Source organism: Taudactylus pleione, unplaced genomic scaffold, assembly GCF_031769625.1.
Source record: "Taudactylus pleione unplaced genomic scaffold, aTauple2 ptg000755l, whole genome shotgun sequence".
Taxonomy (NCBI): domain Eukaryota; kingdom Metazoa; phylum Chordata; class Amphibia; order Anura; family Myobatrachidae; genus Taudactylus; species Taudactylus pleione.
The window spans coordinates 2,662,222-2,676,603 of record NW_028285157.1 but is presented as its reverse complement, the minus strand read 5'-3'; the positions used below and the strand labels follow the sequence as shown (position 1 = coordinate 2,676,603).

The following is a 14,382-nucleotide window of genomic DNA, read 5'->3' as shown; positions in this document are numbered from 1 at the left end:
ATATTTCCATATGACAACATATGGGTGAACCCAAGGAGGGTCAGAGTGAGTACCTGCTAGAGCCAGGCAAAGTGTGAGTGCAGTGGGCCCACTCCCCCGATGTCTTAGCTTGACAATTCGAAGTGCTTTTGCAACTCCCCCTTTTCTAGATTATTCATTAAACTTGTTTTTCCATGCCCCAATCAGTCTTTTTATTCTATGGTGGGTAAAGCCCAAAGAGTAGGGGACATCAGACATGCTTAGTAATTTATGATTATTCCCCTTTCTGCTCAATTAACGGTAGCCTATAGAGATTTTGCCAGGATTAACTGCTCACTTTTAACTACTGATTTGAAATTAAGAGTACATATGCCCATATTAGTGCTCATATAATTTAACAGATGATGGTAATAATATCATTATAGTAGAAATTGAGCAGGCGTTGGTATGAGAAAAGTGCTCAATGATGCAAGGATACATTCTGGTTATTTTTGCTACTAAATACTTTATATTTTAGTTTCTTTTTCAGATTTTACTTTTCTCTACTTTATGGAGCTTTTCAGGTTTGTTCAATTTTTTCCAAATCTGGCTCAACAATTTGTAGTCTACATAGATCAGCGCTTTACTTACCAGTTCTCTGATCCATGCACTGTATCCTGGTGGACTGATAAAGAGTTGGATTACACTAGCTGACAGCAGAATTGCCATGAAGATTGGTGACACATACTTCCACGCATAAAAGTAATAGACATATGGGCGGAATCCCAGCATCTCTGTGAGCTCCTGCATAAATCTGGAAACACCGAGACAGAACGAATGTGAATCAATGTCCACAAAAATACACACACAAGACAAAGATCTCATGGTGCTCATTTGCTGAGTGGGGTGAAGTGTTAGCTCTTATCTTTGTTACAGAAATGAAAGGGATTTTTCTAAGAATTAGTACAAGACGCTCAACAAAGAAATAACCCTTTGTGTTTTTTGTATTTTAATGTTGCAATAAATAATATTAATATTTGTATTAAATACTTATACTTAAGCTAATTGTAGATGACCATTTGTAACTTATTGTTGCAGATGTCACACGTCATCAGTTTTATAGACATCATTTTTTTATACAATTCTCAGTATATAATACGTACAATGTTTGGTAAGTTGACTTGCTACTCGTATACTGCAGTTTGCATCTGGTCAGAAGTAACCAGTAAAAAATATTTTAGATCTAACTAATGGAGCAAGAAGTAAAATGAAACAATATTAAGTGGAGACAAGGAGAGTTAATAAAATCGGTTAGGTTAGTCTTCAAAATGATATTGGACAGATGATACAAATATTATTCATATAAAGAGCACATTTTATAAAACGTTATACAGTAGTCAGTAAATGAAGCACAAGACAGAAAGATCAAACTGGAAGGGAGGAAGTTCAGGTTGAAGGTGTTTGACAGACACGGAGCGGTAGAATTCTTACTTCTTTGTGCCATACACCCAAGCTACTGCAATGTTTTCCAGGATGACCACAATGGTGAGTGGTAGTGTGGCTGAGTAATCATCAAACATGGTGACGAAATAATTCCCAGAACGCTGAACAAAGATCAAGCCCAGCAGGAAGGCAAGGATGCAACAGCTGACTACAATTATTAGCAGAAAGAAAAATTATACAGTGGAATGATGTGCATGGTACATGAATGTAACAGTATCAACATGCAAGTTATACATGCAATCCACAGCGGATCGGGACAGTTCAGTTACCAGCAGAACTTCCTCATTCAGGATCCACTTGGATTTGCTATTACAGTGAAATCACTTAAGTCATCATATCCATAAACATGCTGAGCCAAAGGTCTGCACCCCCCAAAGTGATGCATACATGTAAATTTATAGGTAGCAGAGAAGCTAAATCATGGCTAATTATAACGGTGCAGATGCATTTAATTTCATGATCATAAATTGCAAATAAATAAAATAAATAAACATTATAGTGCTTCACTTAAGGGAATTCTTTTTTTTAGCAGTGATACTGTTAATGTGCATACACATGTAAAGATTTTCTGTCCAACCATCCAACTAGTTGATTGGTTGGAATGAAAATCTGGTAATGTATGAAAGCAAATGACAATCATCAATTTGCTCCCAAACGCCAGAAAATGGACAAAAACTGTTGTTTGAACAAATTGTTTAGATCAAACATTTAACAAACTTGTCTGACGACCATTTTCATCTGTTTTCTGGCATGTAGGAGCAAATTGCTGATCATCAGTTACTCCCATACCTTACCAGATTTTTATTTAAACCAATCAACTAGTTGGATGGTTGGACAGAAAATCTTTACGTGTGTATGCAGCTTAACTCTACCATGAGACGGTCTATGTTTGCATACATACATAGGTTGTTTAGGGAACATGCTTATATGTCTGTCGCACATATTTGTTCAAAGCGGGAACACACATCTGTGTTCTACAAGATTCAGTAGGTGTTAATATGCTCATCTGTATTTGCTATTTTGGGCTAAACCATTAGACATCATAATATTAGTCATAATTTATAGGACAAGAATTAACAAAATTAGCAACAAATAGTGATCATTTCTCAATATTTTAAGTGTAACAAAGTGGCAATGCAATGAAAGCTGTCTTCTTCCCTCACTGGCAGTTCTAAATATATAATTTATGGTTTTTAGTGTTTATTTTGGGGTAATTTTGTGTTTAATATTCTTGGATTTTTTTTCAGTGTTTATGAAATAAATATACCATAAGCATATTAAATACTCTATAAATGATCTTGTCACTTTAACTAATACCCCTTTTACACCGACCTAAAAATCCCAGGTTGATGTGCATTAACCCGGGATTTTTGTCTGTGTAAATGGATCCACCCGGGTCCAGAGACCCGGACATCCAACTCGGGTACTTTGCAGGGTTGGCCACGGGTCGTGGCACCCTGCAATGTAAACCATGCGATCCGGTTCACGATGACCCGGATCGTGCCGCATGTCGCCTGATTGGCCGGTTTCAGAGGCGCTTGCATCTCCAAGTGTCCACTGCAACGCCGGTAACAGCCAGGTCACTGCAGTGACCCGGTGTGAACAGCGCCGACTTGGGAATATCCTGGGTTGACGCCGCAGTATGAAAGAGGTAAGTTCCGGGTCTGATCCGGATTGGAACTCTGTTCCAACCCCCAGATCAGACCCGGAACTTTTGTATAACATTTGTATAAGTCAATGTCAAACTATTAAAAGACTAACATAGTTTCTCAGGGAAGATGGTCATCAGAGAGAATGAAGGGTTTGGAGGAGAATGTCAGAGACAGAGTCTCAAGGGACAGTGTGCTCTTCCACCAACATAATGCAGGAGATTGAATTAGCCATAGGTTGTACCACACAACAGCCTCTGCTCCAGGGTAAAGTGTCCAGAGCTATTCAATTTGTCTTTCTTTTTTTTTTTGGAACCTTAGGTGTGTTCTCCTGTTTCGCAGCATATTTAATTGTTATTCACAAAATATTCTCCCTTTTCACATACTTACAGAAATTTTTATCAGCTCCTAGTTGTTTCCAATCTACAATTCAATTAGAGGCCTGCAATCAACCCGCGATTAGCCCTGAAACAGCACGTAACGCAGATTTGTCCTAGCAACTTCCGGAGGCAGCGATCAGAAATCCGCATTAGATGCTGCCTCAGGGATAGTCGTTGGTTGATCATGGGCCTCAAATTGAATAACAAGGGAGCAGAGTCTGTGCGGTACAACCAGCAGCTCATTGAATCTCCTCCTAAGGACCTTATGTAATAGCCTGCGAGATGCAGACACAGGCGTAATTTTTATTAATCTGCCCGTATTTTTAAAGCAACGATAATTTCAAAACCTGGTTTGCCTTTTAAATTATTGCTACTTTAAAAATGTGGGCAGACTCACGGGAATCACACCCATGCCTTCATCTCGCAGCACAGGCTATTGTACAAGGCCCTATTCATTCTAGTTTTCCTATTTTGTTTGCAAGATTCATAGCATTTCTTACTATACTGTGTATCTGATATTTTTATCACTCTCTCAGAAGCATATCTTTATCACTTCTACTAACCCATCCCACAATTCCTCCCCATGGCTCCTTGGCTGCATCCCACAATTCCTCCCCATGGCTCCCTGGCTGCATCCCACAATTCCTCCCCATGGCTCCCTGGCTGCATCCCACAATTCCTCCCCATGGCTCCCTGGCTGCATCCCACAATTCCTCCCCATGGCTCCCTGGCTGCATCCCACAATTCCTCCCCATGGCTCCCTGGCTGCATCCCACAATTCCTCCCCATGGCTCCCTGGCTGCATCCCACAATTCCTCCCCATGGCTCCCTGGCTGCATCCCACAATTCCTCCCCATGGCTCCCTGGCTGCATCGTACCTTCTTTCTCTTCTATCTTCAACCCTTTCTTCTCTGACGGCTTGCCACACCGTCGCTGCGAGATTATTTTCTCACTTTAAAACTTTCTTTAAAAAATGGGTCACTATACTGTTGTTTGGTTCATGCTAAACCTTATGTTGTGTATATTTTGTGTTTTATGTATTTTTGAATTATGATGGTTGTACTCAATTGCGATTCGCTTAATAAAACCTGTTTCAAAAATCTAAAGAAAGCAAATATCAAGAAACTTAATGTGTTTCAATGCATCTTCATCAGAAGGATATATTTATCACATAACCTGTCATTACCTATAACTAAGATATCAGAATTTCTCTTAAAGCGATATTGCTTCCATAAATGATGGTCATTTAATCCTTTATGCAACTCAGTTAATGCAGTTTAAGAAATATTTATAATAATGATTGAATATTTTCTGCAATATTTTAATAATCATCATGTTTAATGGGTGAATAAATGTGAAACTACATTATGCTACCTCTGGGTTAGAATTTAATTTCCTGACTTCATTTTGGTGCTGGTTATTTCTTTTCTAGACATTTTTAACAAAAATGACACAAAAACATTGAAGATCATTTATGGAGCACTAAACAGCTAAGAAGCTCCACCAAATCACTTTGGCAGTGCAGTACGTCTTGATTTGTGTTCTACTCTGCAAGATTTTGCCATCTGGACTTATGTACAAAGTAACACTCGCTTTTCCACCAAAGCAGTGCATTTTGGAATAATAATGTTTCAAAGGGGATTTGTTGAGGAATGTGTACTACAGAGCAGATTCTTAGAGGCAGTTCTATATGTGCCATCCTCATTCATTATACCTGGAGTGTCTGTTCCATTTTTCCCCACCTAGTTCTGAAATGAATTAGCCTGAAATTAATTAAGTGGTGTAAAAATAAAAATACATTTAAAATCAGTTATTCCTGTTCAGGAGAATTTATTAAGAGAGTTAGAGTGAACCGCTGGAACAGTGGCCCTGATTCAGAGCCAGAAGCTCTGACAGAGTGCTCGCTCTGAATCAGGGCCGTCCTTCTGAATTTTTAGAGCGGCCTCCTGGCCGCTCGTATAGCTGTGGGTGACCACCCTCAGCTACAGCGAGCAGCCACGAAGATGGTCGCGATGGTCAAGACCATCTCGACCATCGCGCTTGCGACGAGACCCTTGTGGTAGGGTCTCGTTGCCGCAAGCCCTGGAGTGCTTTTGGCTCTATCAGAGCCGAAAGCACTCCCACTGACATCACTAGTGATGTCAGTGGGGCCGGCCCCAGACGGTAGGTGTTCCCATGGGAACGCCTCCGTCTGGCCAGCCACACCCCTGGCACGCCCACCAAAGGAAGCGTGCTGTCACTCACCATCGACAGCATGCCCCCTTTGTAGCGAGACCCATAGCGACGGCTTGCCCGTCGCTATCTGGGTCTCGTGCATGCGCACGACGGAGCCGGGTCCGTCGTGCGCATGCGCACTGGGCCAACATCGACCCGCTTGCGAGCGCTCGCGAGCGGGTCTGAATCAGGCCCAGTGTACAATGTCTGGGTAGAACAGATCATGGTAGGAAATAAACTGTATCTTACATACGTTTCTGCAGCTTAAAACCTGCACACGTCTTTCATAAATAACATTACATTATTATACTAAACAATTATTAAACAATAATAGTTGTGCAATATTTTTAAATCAGTAGAATAGGCTCTTCATATTATAATGTGACAAAACCTTTTTGTGACAATGGAGACTTATGGGATTCTCAACCGGTGGAGTCTAATATAATTTCTAGGATTACTTCAGCCTTTTACATTTAAATCAAAGTGATGCCGCGTATCCACTAGGCGATTAAAATGAGCGATTGAACGATATCGACATTGGGCACTATGATGTCGGAAACGACCAGTGATGAATTTTCCGCTGGTCGTTTCCAACATCAATCATCGCCTGAACATGCCGGTTAATCTGCCGATAACGACAGATTGGGCATGTTCGGACATGAGGGAAGGTGCCTGCACTGAATGTCATATCATTCAGTGTAGGCACTACAGGGGGGATGTAGTTATGTGACAGGAGGCCGCAAGGTTGTCGGTCACAATCCTGACAGCAGAATGCTGGCTAGGGATTTATGATAGGCGTTGAAATACCAACACCTATCATAATCCCGACGCCGGAATCCAGGACGACGCGTGCCTGAACGAGGTAAATGCAGGGTGCTTGTCCTGTTAGCCATGGGGGGGGGGTAGGTAGGTTTAGGGCAGTTAGCGGGGTTAGCATTAGGTTTTGGGGGGTGGTTAGAGTTAGGCACCCCTAGGGGGGAGGTTTAGGGAGCGGTAAGGGGGGGGTTAGAGTTAGGCACTAGGGGGGAGGTTAGGGTTAGGTACCACTAAGGGAGGGTTAGAGTTAGGGGGGGGGGGGGGGCAGGGGAGGTTAGCATACTTAACTGCCTGTGTCGGAATTTTCATCCTATCGGACAGCCACTGTCGGGATTTGAACCAGCGGCTAAACAGCCGTCCGCATTTCAATCCCATTCCCTACAGGGGATGAGGAATGACTGTACGATTACAATGTTGTAATCGTACTGTCGTACCACTATCTGCTATTGGAAACGCACCTTGACAGTTATCAGTATTATTACATGTTAAAATAGCCATAAAAATAATAAGAGGAGCAATTATTACATATTTACAGCCATAAAAATATAACATGAATCGAATAAAGGGCTCAGAAACCACTAAAAGATTTACAAGAAACCTTCCAGAAAGAGAGGCACTGGACACTTAAAACCTTCAATGTAAATTAGATCGATGTAAACACAATTACTTTTCTGTACGCCATTTCTAAGAGCTACTTACCAGTCAAAACTTCCTTTCGTACTTTAAATGTGTCAATGAGAGGAGTAATAATACCCGACATGGTGCCAATCATACTTCCTAGCCCAAGATTAACCAGCATGAAGAAAAACATAACAGACCAAAAGGGAGAGGCTGGGAAGTGAGTCATGGCCTCAGTGAATGCAATAAAAGCCAATCCTGTTCCTTGTACTGCCTGTGATACATGAAATCAGAATTAACATTTACTAAGTGCATACTCTGATCTATACCAACACTTCACATAAATGAGTCATCATTTTCCTGCCAGCACAAAGGAATATTAATTTGATATATTAACAGCAGAACAGTTTTCTGTGGTATTAGTGCACCAGCAGACCTCCATTATACCATTTAAGCACTAATTTGGAAGTAGATGTCTCAAAAAAAGAAATAGCAATGATTATCTTGTCATATGATGATTGACAATGCACGGCCATTTAAAAGTGAATATACACTGTATACATAACATAAAAAGCAAGTCTAAATCACCATTAATGTAGAAATCGGCATATTAATCAGTGTAGAATCAGTTGAAGTGAAATTGAGCAGTGATAGATAATAATGATGTTACAATTAACAATGATTAATATGATATAAATGGCATTATACAAAATGACAGTGAATACGTAAGATTTGTAAGAAGTCATTTAATATCTACACATTAGTGCCTAAGGCCCCTCATTCACTGCAATCATAATGCAAATGCAGTACTGTACATGCTTTTATGCACATTTTGTAATGTTATTAAAAACATGTAAATATGTAACAGACTGGAACCAGGCGTTAAAATAACCTAATAACCAGTAGTGTTTGCACTTGTGGTCAGGAGAATTAATTTTGAGACAGTGAAATGAATTGAGCTGAATGATGAAATAAATGGAAAGAGATAGGAAAGAGAGAATTGATTATGAAGGTAGAGCAAGCGTATGTTTAGAAACAGAGTCGGATTGGCTGACAGGGGTACAGAGGAAATCCCTTGTGGGCACCACTGCCTGAGGTCCCCACCCTCTCCTCTAATGTCAGGTTCCAGACTGTGCCCTCATGGGTGTTTTGTTTGTTTCTATATAAACTACACACATTTGCCCTCCTGCCAATCAAAATTATCAGTTAGGTTAACAGATCTAATGTTTTCCTGTGTGAAAATAACATTTAATATATAGCATATTGCAAACTAACGGCCTCATTTATCAATGAGTTTATCACTCAAAACTAGTGATAAATGAAACTTTTTATGATAAATGGTGCTCCAGCCAATCAGCTCCCAACTGTCAACTGTTACAAAAATGACAGTTGGGAGCTGATTGGCTGGAGCACCATTTATCACAAACAGTGATATTTATCTCTCATTTTGAATGATAAACTTGTTGATAAATAAGGCCCTTTAAGAATGTAGCTGTAAAAAAATATAAAAAGTAACCCACACTTAAGTCAACCCAGTGGTAATAATATTTGGCCTTTACTAGACCTAATGAAGATCTCTTTGAGTTTTAGACTCTGAATGGTGTGTACACAGGACCAAGTTAACAATGGGGCGGGTGGAGCTGCAGCTCCAGGCCCTCCAATGAAAATAGGCCCACACCACCAAGAAGGATCCGTTGGAGACTGAACAAGCGGCCATCCAAGGTCCTGCCCTTTCAAACCGCAACCCCAACCACCTCCGGGGGACATAATAATGGACACGGGGGGGGGGGGGACATACATAATATTGGACACAGGGTGGACATAATAACGGACAGAGGGGGGGACATAATAATGGACACAGAGAGGAGGACACAATAATGGACACAGGGAACACACACATAATAATGGACATGGGGGGGACATAATAAAAGACACAGGGGGGACTGGAGAGGAGGGGGTAGCACATTACAGAACATACAGATGAGGGGGTAGCACAACATCAAACATACAGATGAAGAGGTAGCACAACATCAAACATACAGATGAGGGGTTAGCACAACACAGGACATACAGATGAGAGGGTAGCACAACACAGAACATACAGATGAGGGGATAGCACAATACAGAACATACAGATGATAGGGTAGCACAACACAGAACATACAGATGAGGGGATAGCACAATACAGAACATACAGATGATAGGGTAGCACAACACAGAATATACAGATGAGGGGGTAGCACAACATCAAAAATACAGATGAGGGGGTAGCACAACACAGAACATACAGATGAGGGGTTAGCACAATACAGAACATACAGATGATAGGGTAGCACAACACAGAACATACAGATGAGGGGATAGCACAATACAGAACATACAGATGATAGGGTAGCACAACACAGAATATACAGATGAGGGGGTAGCACAACATCAAAAATACAGATGAGGGGGTAGTACAACACAGAACATACAGATGAGGGGTTAGCACAACACAGAACATACAGATGATAGGGTAGCACAACACAAAACAAACAAATGAGGGGATAGCACAACACAGAACATACAGATGATAGGGTAGCACAACACAGAACATACAGATGAGGGGTTAGCACAACACAGAACATACAGATGATGGGGTAGCACAACACAGAACATACAGATGAGGGGATAGTATAACACAGAATATACAGATGAGGGGGTAGCACAACATCAAACATACAGATGAGGGGGTAGCACAACACAGAACATACAGATGAGGGGGTAGCACAACATCAAACATACAGATGAGGGGGTAGCACAACACAGGACATACAGATGAGGGGTTAGCACAACACAGAACATACAGATGATAGGGTATCACAACACAGAACATACAGATGAGGGGATAGCACAACACAGAACATACAGATGATAGGGTAGCACAACACAGAACATACAGATGAGGGGGTAGCACAACATCAAACATACAGATGAGGGGGTAGTACAACACAGGACATACAGATGAGGGGGTAGCACAACACAGGACAAGCAGATGAGGGGGTAGCACGACACAGAACATACAGATGAGGGGGTAGCTCAACACAGGACATACAGATGAGGGGATAGCACAACACAGAACATACAGATGATAGGGTAGCACAACACAGAACATACAGATGAGGGGATAGCACAACACAGGACATACAGATGAGGGGGTAGCACAACACAGAACATACAGATGAGGGGGTAGCACAACACAGAACATACAGATGATAGCGTAGCACAACACGGAACATACAGTTGAGGGGATAGCACAACACAGAACATACAGATGATAAGGTAGCACAACACAGAACATACAGATGAGGGGTTAGCACAACACAGAACATACAGATGATAGGGTAGCACAACACAGAACATACAGATGAGGGGGTAGCACAACATCAAACATACAGATGAGGGGGTAGCACAACACAGAACATACAGATGAGGGGGTAGCACAACACAGAACATACAGATGATAGGGTAGCACAACACAGAACATACAGATGAGGGGGTAGCACAACACAGAACATACAGATGAGGGGGTAGCACAACACAGAACATACAGATGATGGGGTAGCACAACACAGAACAATCAGATGAGGGGGTAGCACAACACAGAACATACAGATGATGGGGTAGCACAACACAGAACATACAGATGAGGGGGTAGCATAACACAGGACATACAGATGAGGGACTAGCACAACACAGAACATACAGATGATGGGGTAGCACAACACAGAACATTCAGATGAGGGAGTAGCACAACACAGAACATACAGATGAGGGAGTAGCACAACACAGAACATACAGATGAGGGACTAGCACAACACAGAACATACAGATGAGGGGGGCAAGCTTAGTGCAATGCATACAGTTATGAGGGGGTGGGGGCAAACAATCCAGTACACACAGACCAAGAGGGGTACAATCATACATATCAAAGGATGGAGGACAACACAAATGTAAGATGGAAAGAATAATCTAAATAATATGTATATTATGACTGCAATAGTAATATTAGAAGGCTGTCTATCCAAATATATAAATCCTGAGAAGGTAAATTGGGGCTGTAGTCAGAATAGATAATTGTCAGTTACTTATTATTACTTTGCCCCATCTATGATAATTTTTGTGGTTAATATATTTAGATAGGTAACATTTCCACTTACATTATTATTACAATCATAATATATCCCATCATCTCCCCTGTCCCCCAACTTCACTGTTTGGGTGTCACCCTTGACTCCACCCTCTCCTTCACACCCCACATTCAATCTCTGGCTCAATCCTGTCGGTTCCAGCTACGCAACATCGCTCACATTAGGCCTTTCTTCTCCCAGAATGCTACCAAACTCATTATTCATTCACTAATCACTTCTTGGCTTGTCTACTGCAACCTTCTCCTTACTGTCCTCCCACATTGCCATCTTGCCCTCCTCAAGTCTGTTCTCAATGCTGCAGCTTGACTTATCTTCCACTTCTGCTGCTCCCCTCTGCCAAAACCTGCACTGGTTCCCATTCCCCTACAGAATCCTCTTCAAACTCCTCACCTTCACATACAAGGCCCTCACTAATTCCACTGCTCCCTACATCTCCAACCTCATCTCCTCCCGCTCAATCCGGTCTGCCAATAACTGTTACCTCTCCTCCACCATGGTTACTTCATCTCATGCTCGCATCAAAGATTTTGCCCATGCAGCCCCCTCCTCTGGAATGAGCTCCCTCGCTCGATCAGGCTCTCCCCGACCTTGCAGAGCTTCAAACGTGCACTGAAAACCCACCTGTTCATCAAAGCATACCCTTTCACCACATAACCATGTTACCAGGTCTCTGTCTCTCCCACCTCAGCCATCTCTACCTTGCTTACTTCCTGCACTCAGGTCCCCTTCTACACACTCATGCCTCATGTCATCTGTCTGTCTTCCCTCTCCCCTAGATTGTAAGCTCCTAGGAGCAGGGTCCTCCTCCCCACTGTCTCACAGCCTTCTTCTCTAGCACTTCTATGACAGCCTTCACCTTCAGAGCTGTACTGTGTATGGAGAATTGTGTTGCTAATTGTTACTTGTGTTCTGATTATATTTTGGTTACTGTATTGTAATGTAATGTTCTGTGTACCCTTTACTGTATGTACGGCGCTGCAAATGTAATAGTAATAATAATACTAATAATACTAATAAATTCTATTTACCTGTATATATATTTATATACTGTATTTGTGCCATTTTTTTCTTTTGCATTTTGTGAACCCTCTTCTAAAACAGGCTACCCCCGTGTCCCAGGCCAGTGATAGAAAAATAGCAACAGAGAAGCTTCTGCGTAATGCAGCCAGCGGGAGAAGGAGTGAATAACAACGGGACAACTGAGAGGTAGTAATTAAAAACTTAAAATGTTATAAAATTTTCTTTTGGTGTTTTTCTTTTTATGTCAAATTTTGAAAATAGTATTTGTGTGTCTGTTATGTTGTCAGGGCATGATGTGTGTGAGGGGTATTTGTGTCTGTTATGTGGTCAGGGCATGATGTGAGTGAGGGGTATTTGTGTCTGTTATGTGGTCAGGTCATGATGTGAGTGAGGGGTATTTGTATCTGTTATGTGGTCAGAGAATGATGTGAGTGAGGGAATTTGTGTGTCTGTTATGTGGTCAGGGCATAATGTGAGTGAGGTGTACTTCTGTCTGTAATGTGGTCAGGGAATGAAGTGAGTGAGGGGTATTTGTGTCTGTTATGTAGTCAGGGAAAGATGTGAGTGAGGGGTATTTGTGTGTCTGGTATGTGGTCAGGGAATGATGTGAGTAAGGGTATTTGTGTGTCTATTATGTGGTAAGGGCATGATGTTAGTGAGGGTATTTGTGTGTCTATTATGTGGTCAGGGCATGATGTGAGTGAGGGGTATTTGTGTCTGTTATGTGGTCAGGGAATGATGTATGTGAGGGTATTTGTGTGTCTGTAATGTGGTCAGGAAAAGATGTGAGTGAGGGGAATTTATATGTCTATTATGTGGTCAGGGCATGATGTGAGAATATTTGTGTGTCTATTATGTGGTCAGGGCAAGATGTGAGAGTATTTGTGTGTCTATTATCTGGTCAGGGAATGATGTGTGTGAGGGTATTTCTGTGTCTGTAATGTGGTCAGGGAATGAAGTGAAAGAGGGGTATTTATATGTCTATTATGTGGTAAGGGAATGATGTGAGTGTATTTGTGTGCCTACTATGGGGTCAGAGCATGATGTGTGTGAGGGGTATTTGTGTCTGTTATGTGGTCAGGGAATGATGTGAGTGAGGGTATTTGTGTGTCTGTTATGTGGTCAGGGCATGATGTGAGTGAGGGGTATTTGTGTCTGTAATGTGGTCAGGGCATGATGTGAGTGAGGGGTAATTGTGTCTGTTATGTAGTCAGGGAATGATGTGAGAGAGGGGTATTTGTGTGTCTGCTACGTGGTCAGGGAATGATGTGAGTAAGGGTATTTGTGTGTCTATTATTTGGTCAGGGTATGATGTGAGAGTATTTGAGTGTCTATTATGTGGTCAGGGCATGATGTGAGTGAGGGGTATTTGTATGTCTGTTATGTGGTCAGTGCATGATGTAAGTGAGGGATATCTGTGTCTGTTATGTGGTCAGGACATGATGTGATTGAGGGGTATTTGTGTGTCTGTTATGTGGTCAGGGAATGATGTGAGTGAGGGTATTTGTGTTTCTATTATGTGGTAAGGGCATGATGTGAGAGTATTTGTGTGTCTATTATGTGGCCAGGGCATGATGTGAGAGTATTTGTGTGTCTACTATGTGGTCAGGGCATGATGTGAGTGAGGGGTATTTGTGTGTCTGTTATGTGGTCAGGGAATGATGCGAGTGAGGGTATTTGTGTGTCTCTTATTTGGTCAGGGCATGATGTGAGTGAGGGGTATTTATGTCTATTATGTGGTCAGGGTATGATGCGAGAGTATTTGTGTGTCTATTATGTGGTCAGGGCACGATGTGAGTGAGGGGTATTTGTGTGTCTGTTATGTGGTCAGGAAATGATGAGAGTGAGGGTATTTGTGGGTCTGTTATTTGGTCAGGGCATGACGTGAGTGAGGGGTATTTGTGTCTGTTATGTGGTCAGGGAATGATGAGAGTGAGGGTATTTATGTGTCTATTATGTGGTCAGGGAATGATGTGTGTGATGGTATTTGTGTGTCTGTAATGTGTTCAGGGAATGATGTGAGTGAGGGTATTT

General features: G+C 41.9%; 1 protein-coding gene across 1 annotated transcript in view; it reads right to left on the bottom strand.

The window, feature by feature from the left end:
* The window catches only part of SLC6A17 (solute carrier family 6 member 17), a 116,920-nt gene that overhangs the window by 13,674 nt on the left and 88,864 nt on the right, over nt 1–14,382 (bottom strand). Inside the window, exons 9-11 of the mRNA XM_088457312.1 lie at nt 7,220–7,412; nt 1,450–1,609; nt 610–772 (exon numbers count right to left, since the gene is read on the bottom strand). Coding sequence (XP_088313438.1) covers nt 610–772; nt 1,450–1,609; nt 7,220–7,412 — 516 coding nt within the window. The remainder of the gene's footprint in view (nt 1–609; nt 773–1,449; nt 1,610–7,219; nt 7,413–14,382) is intronic.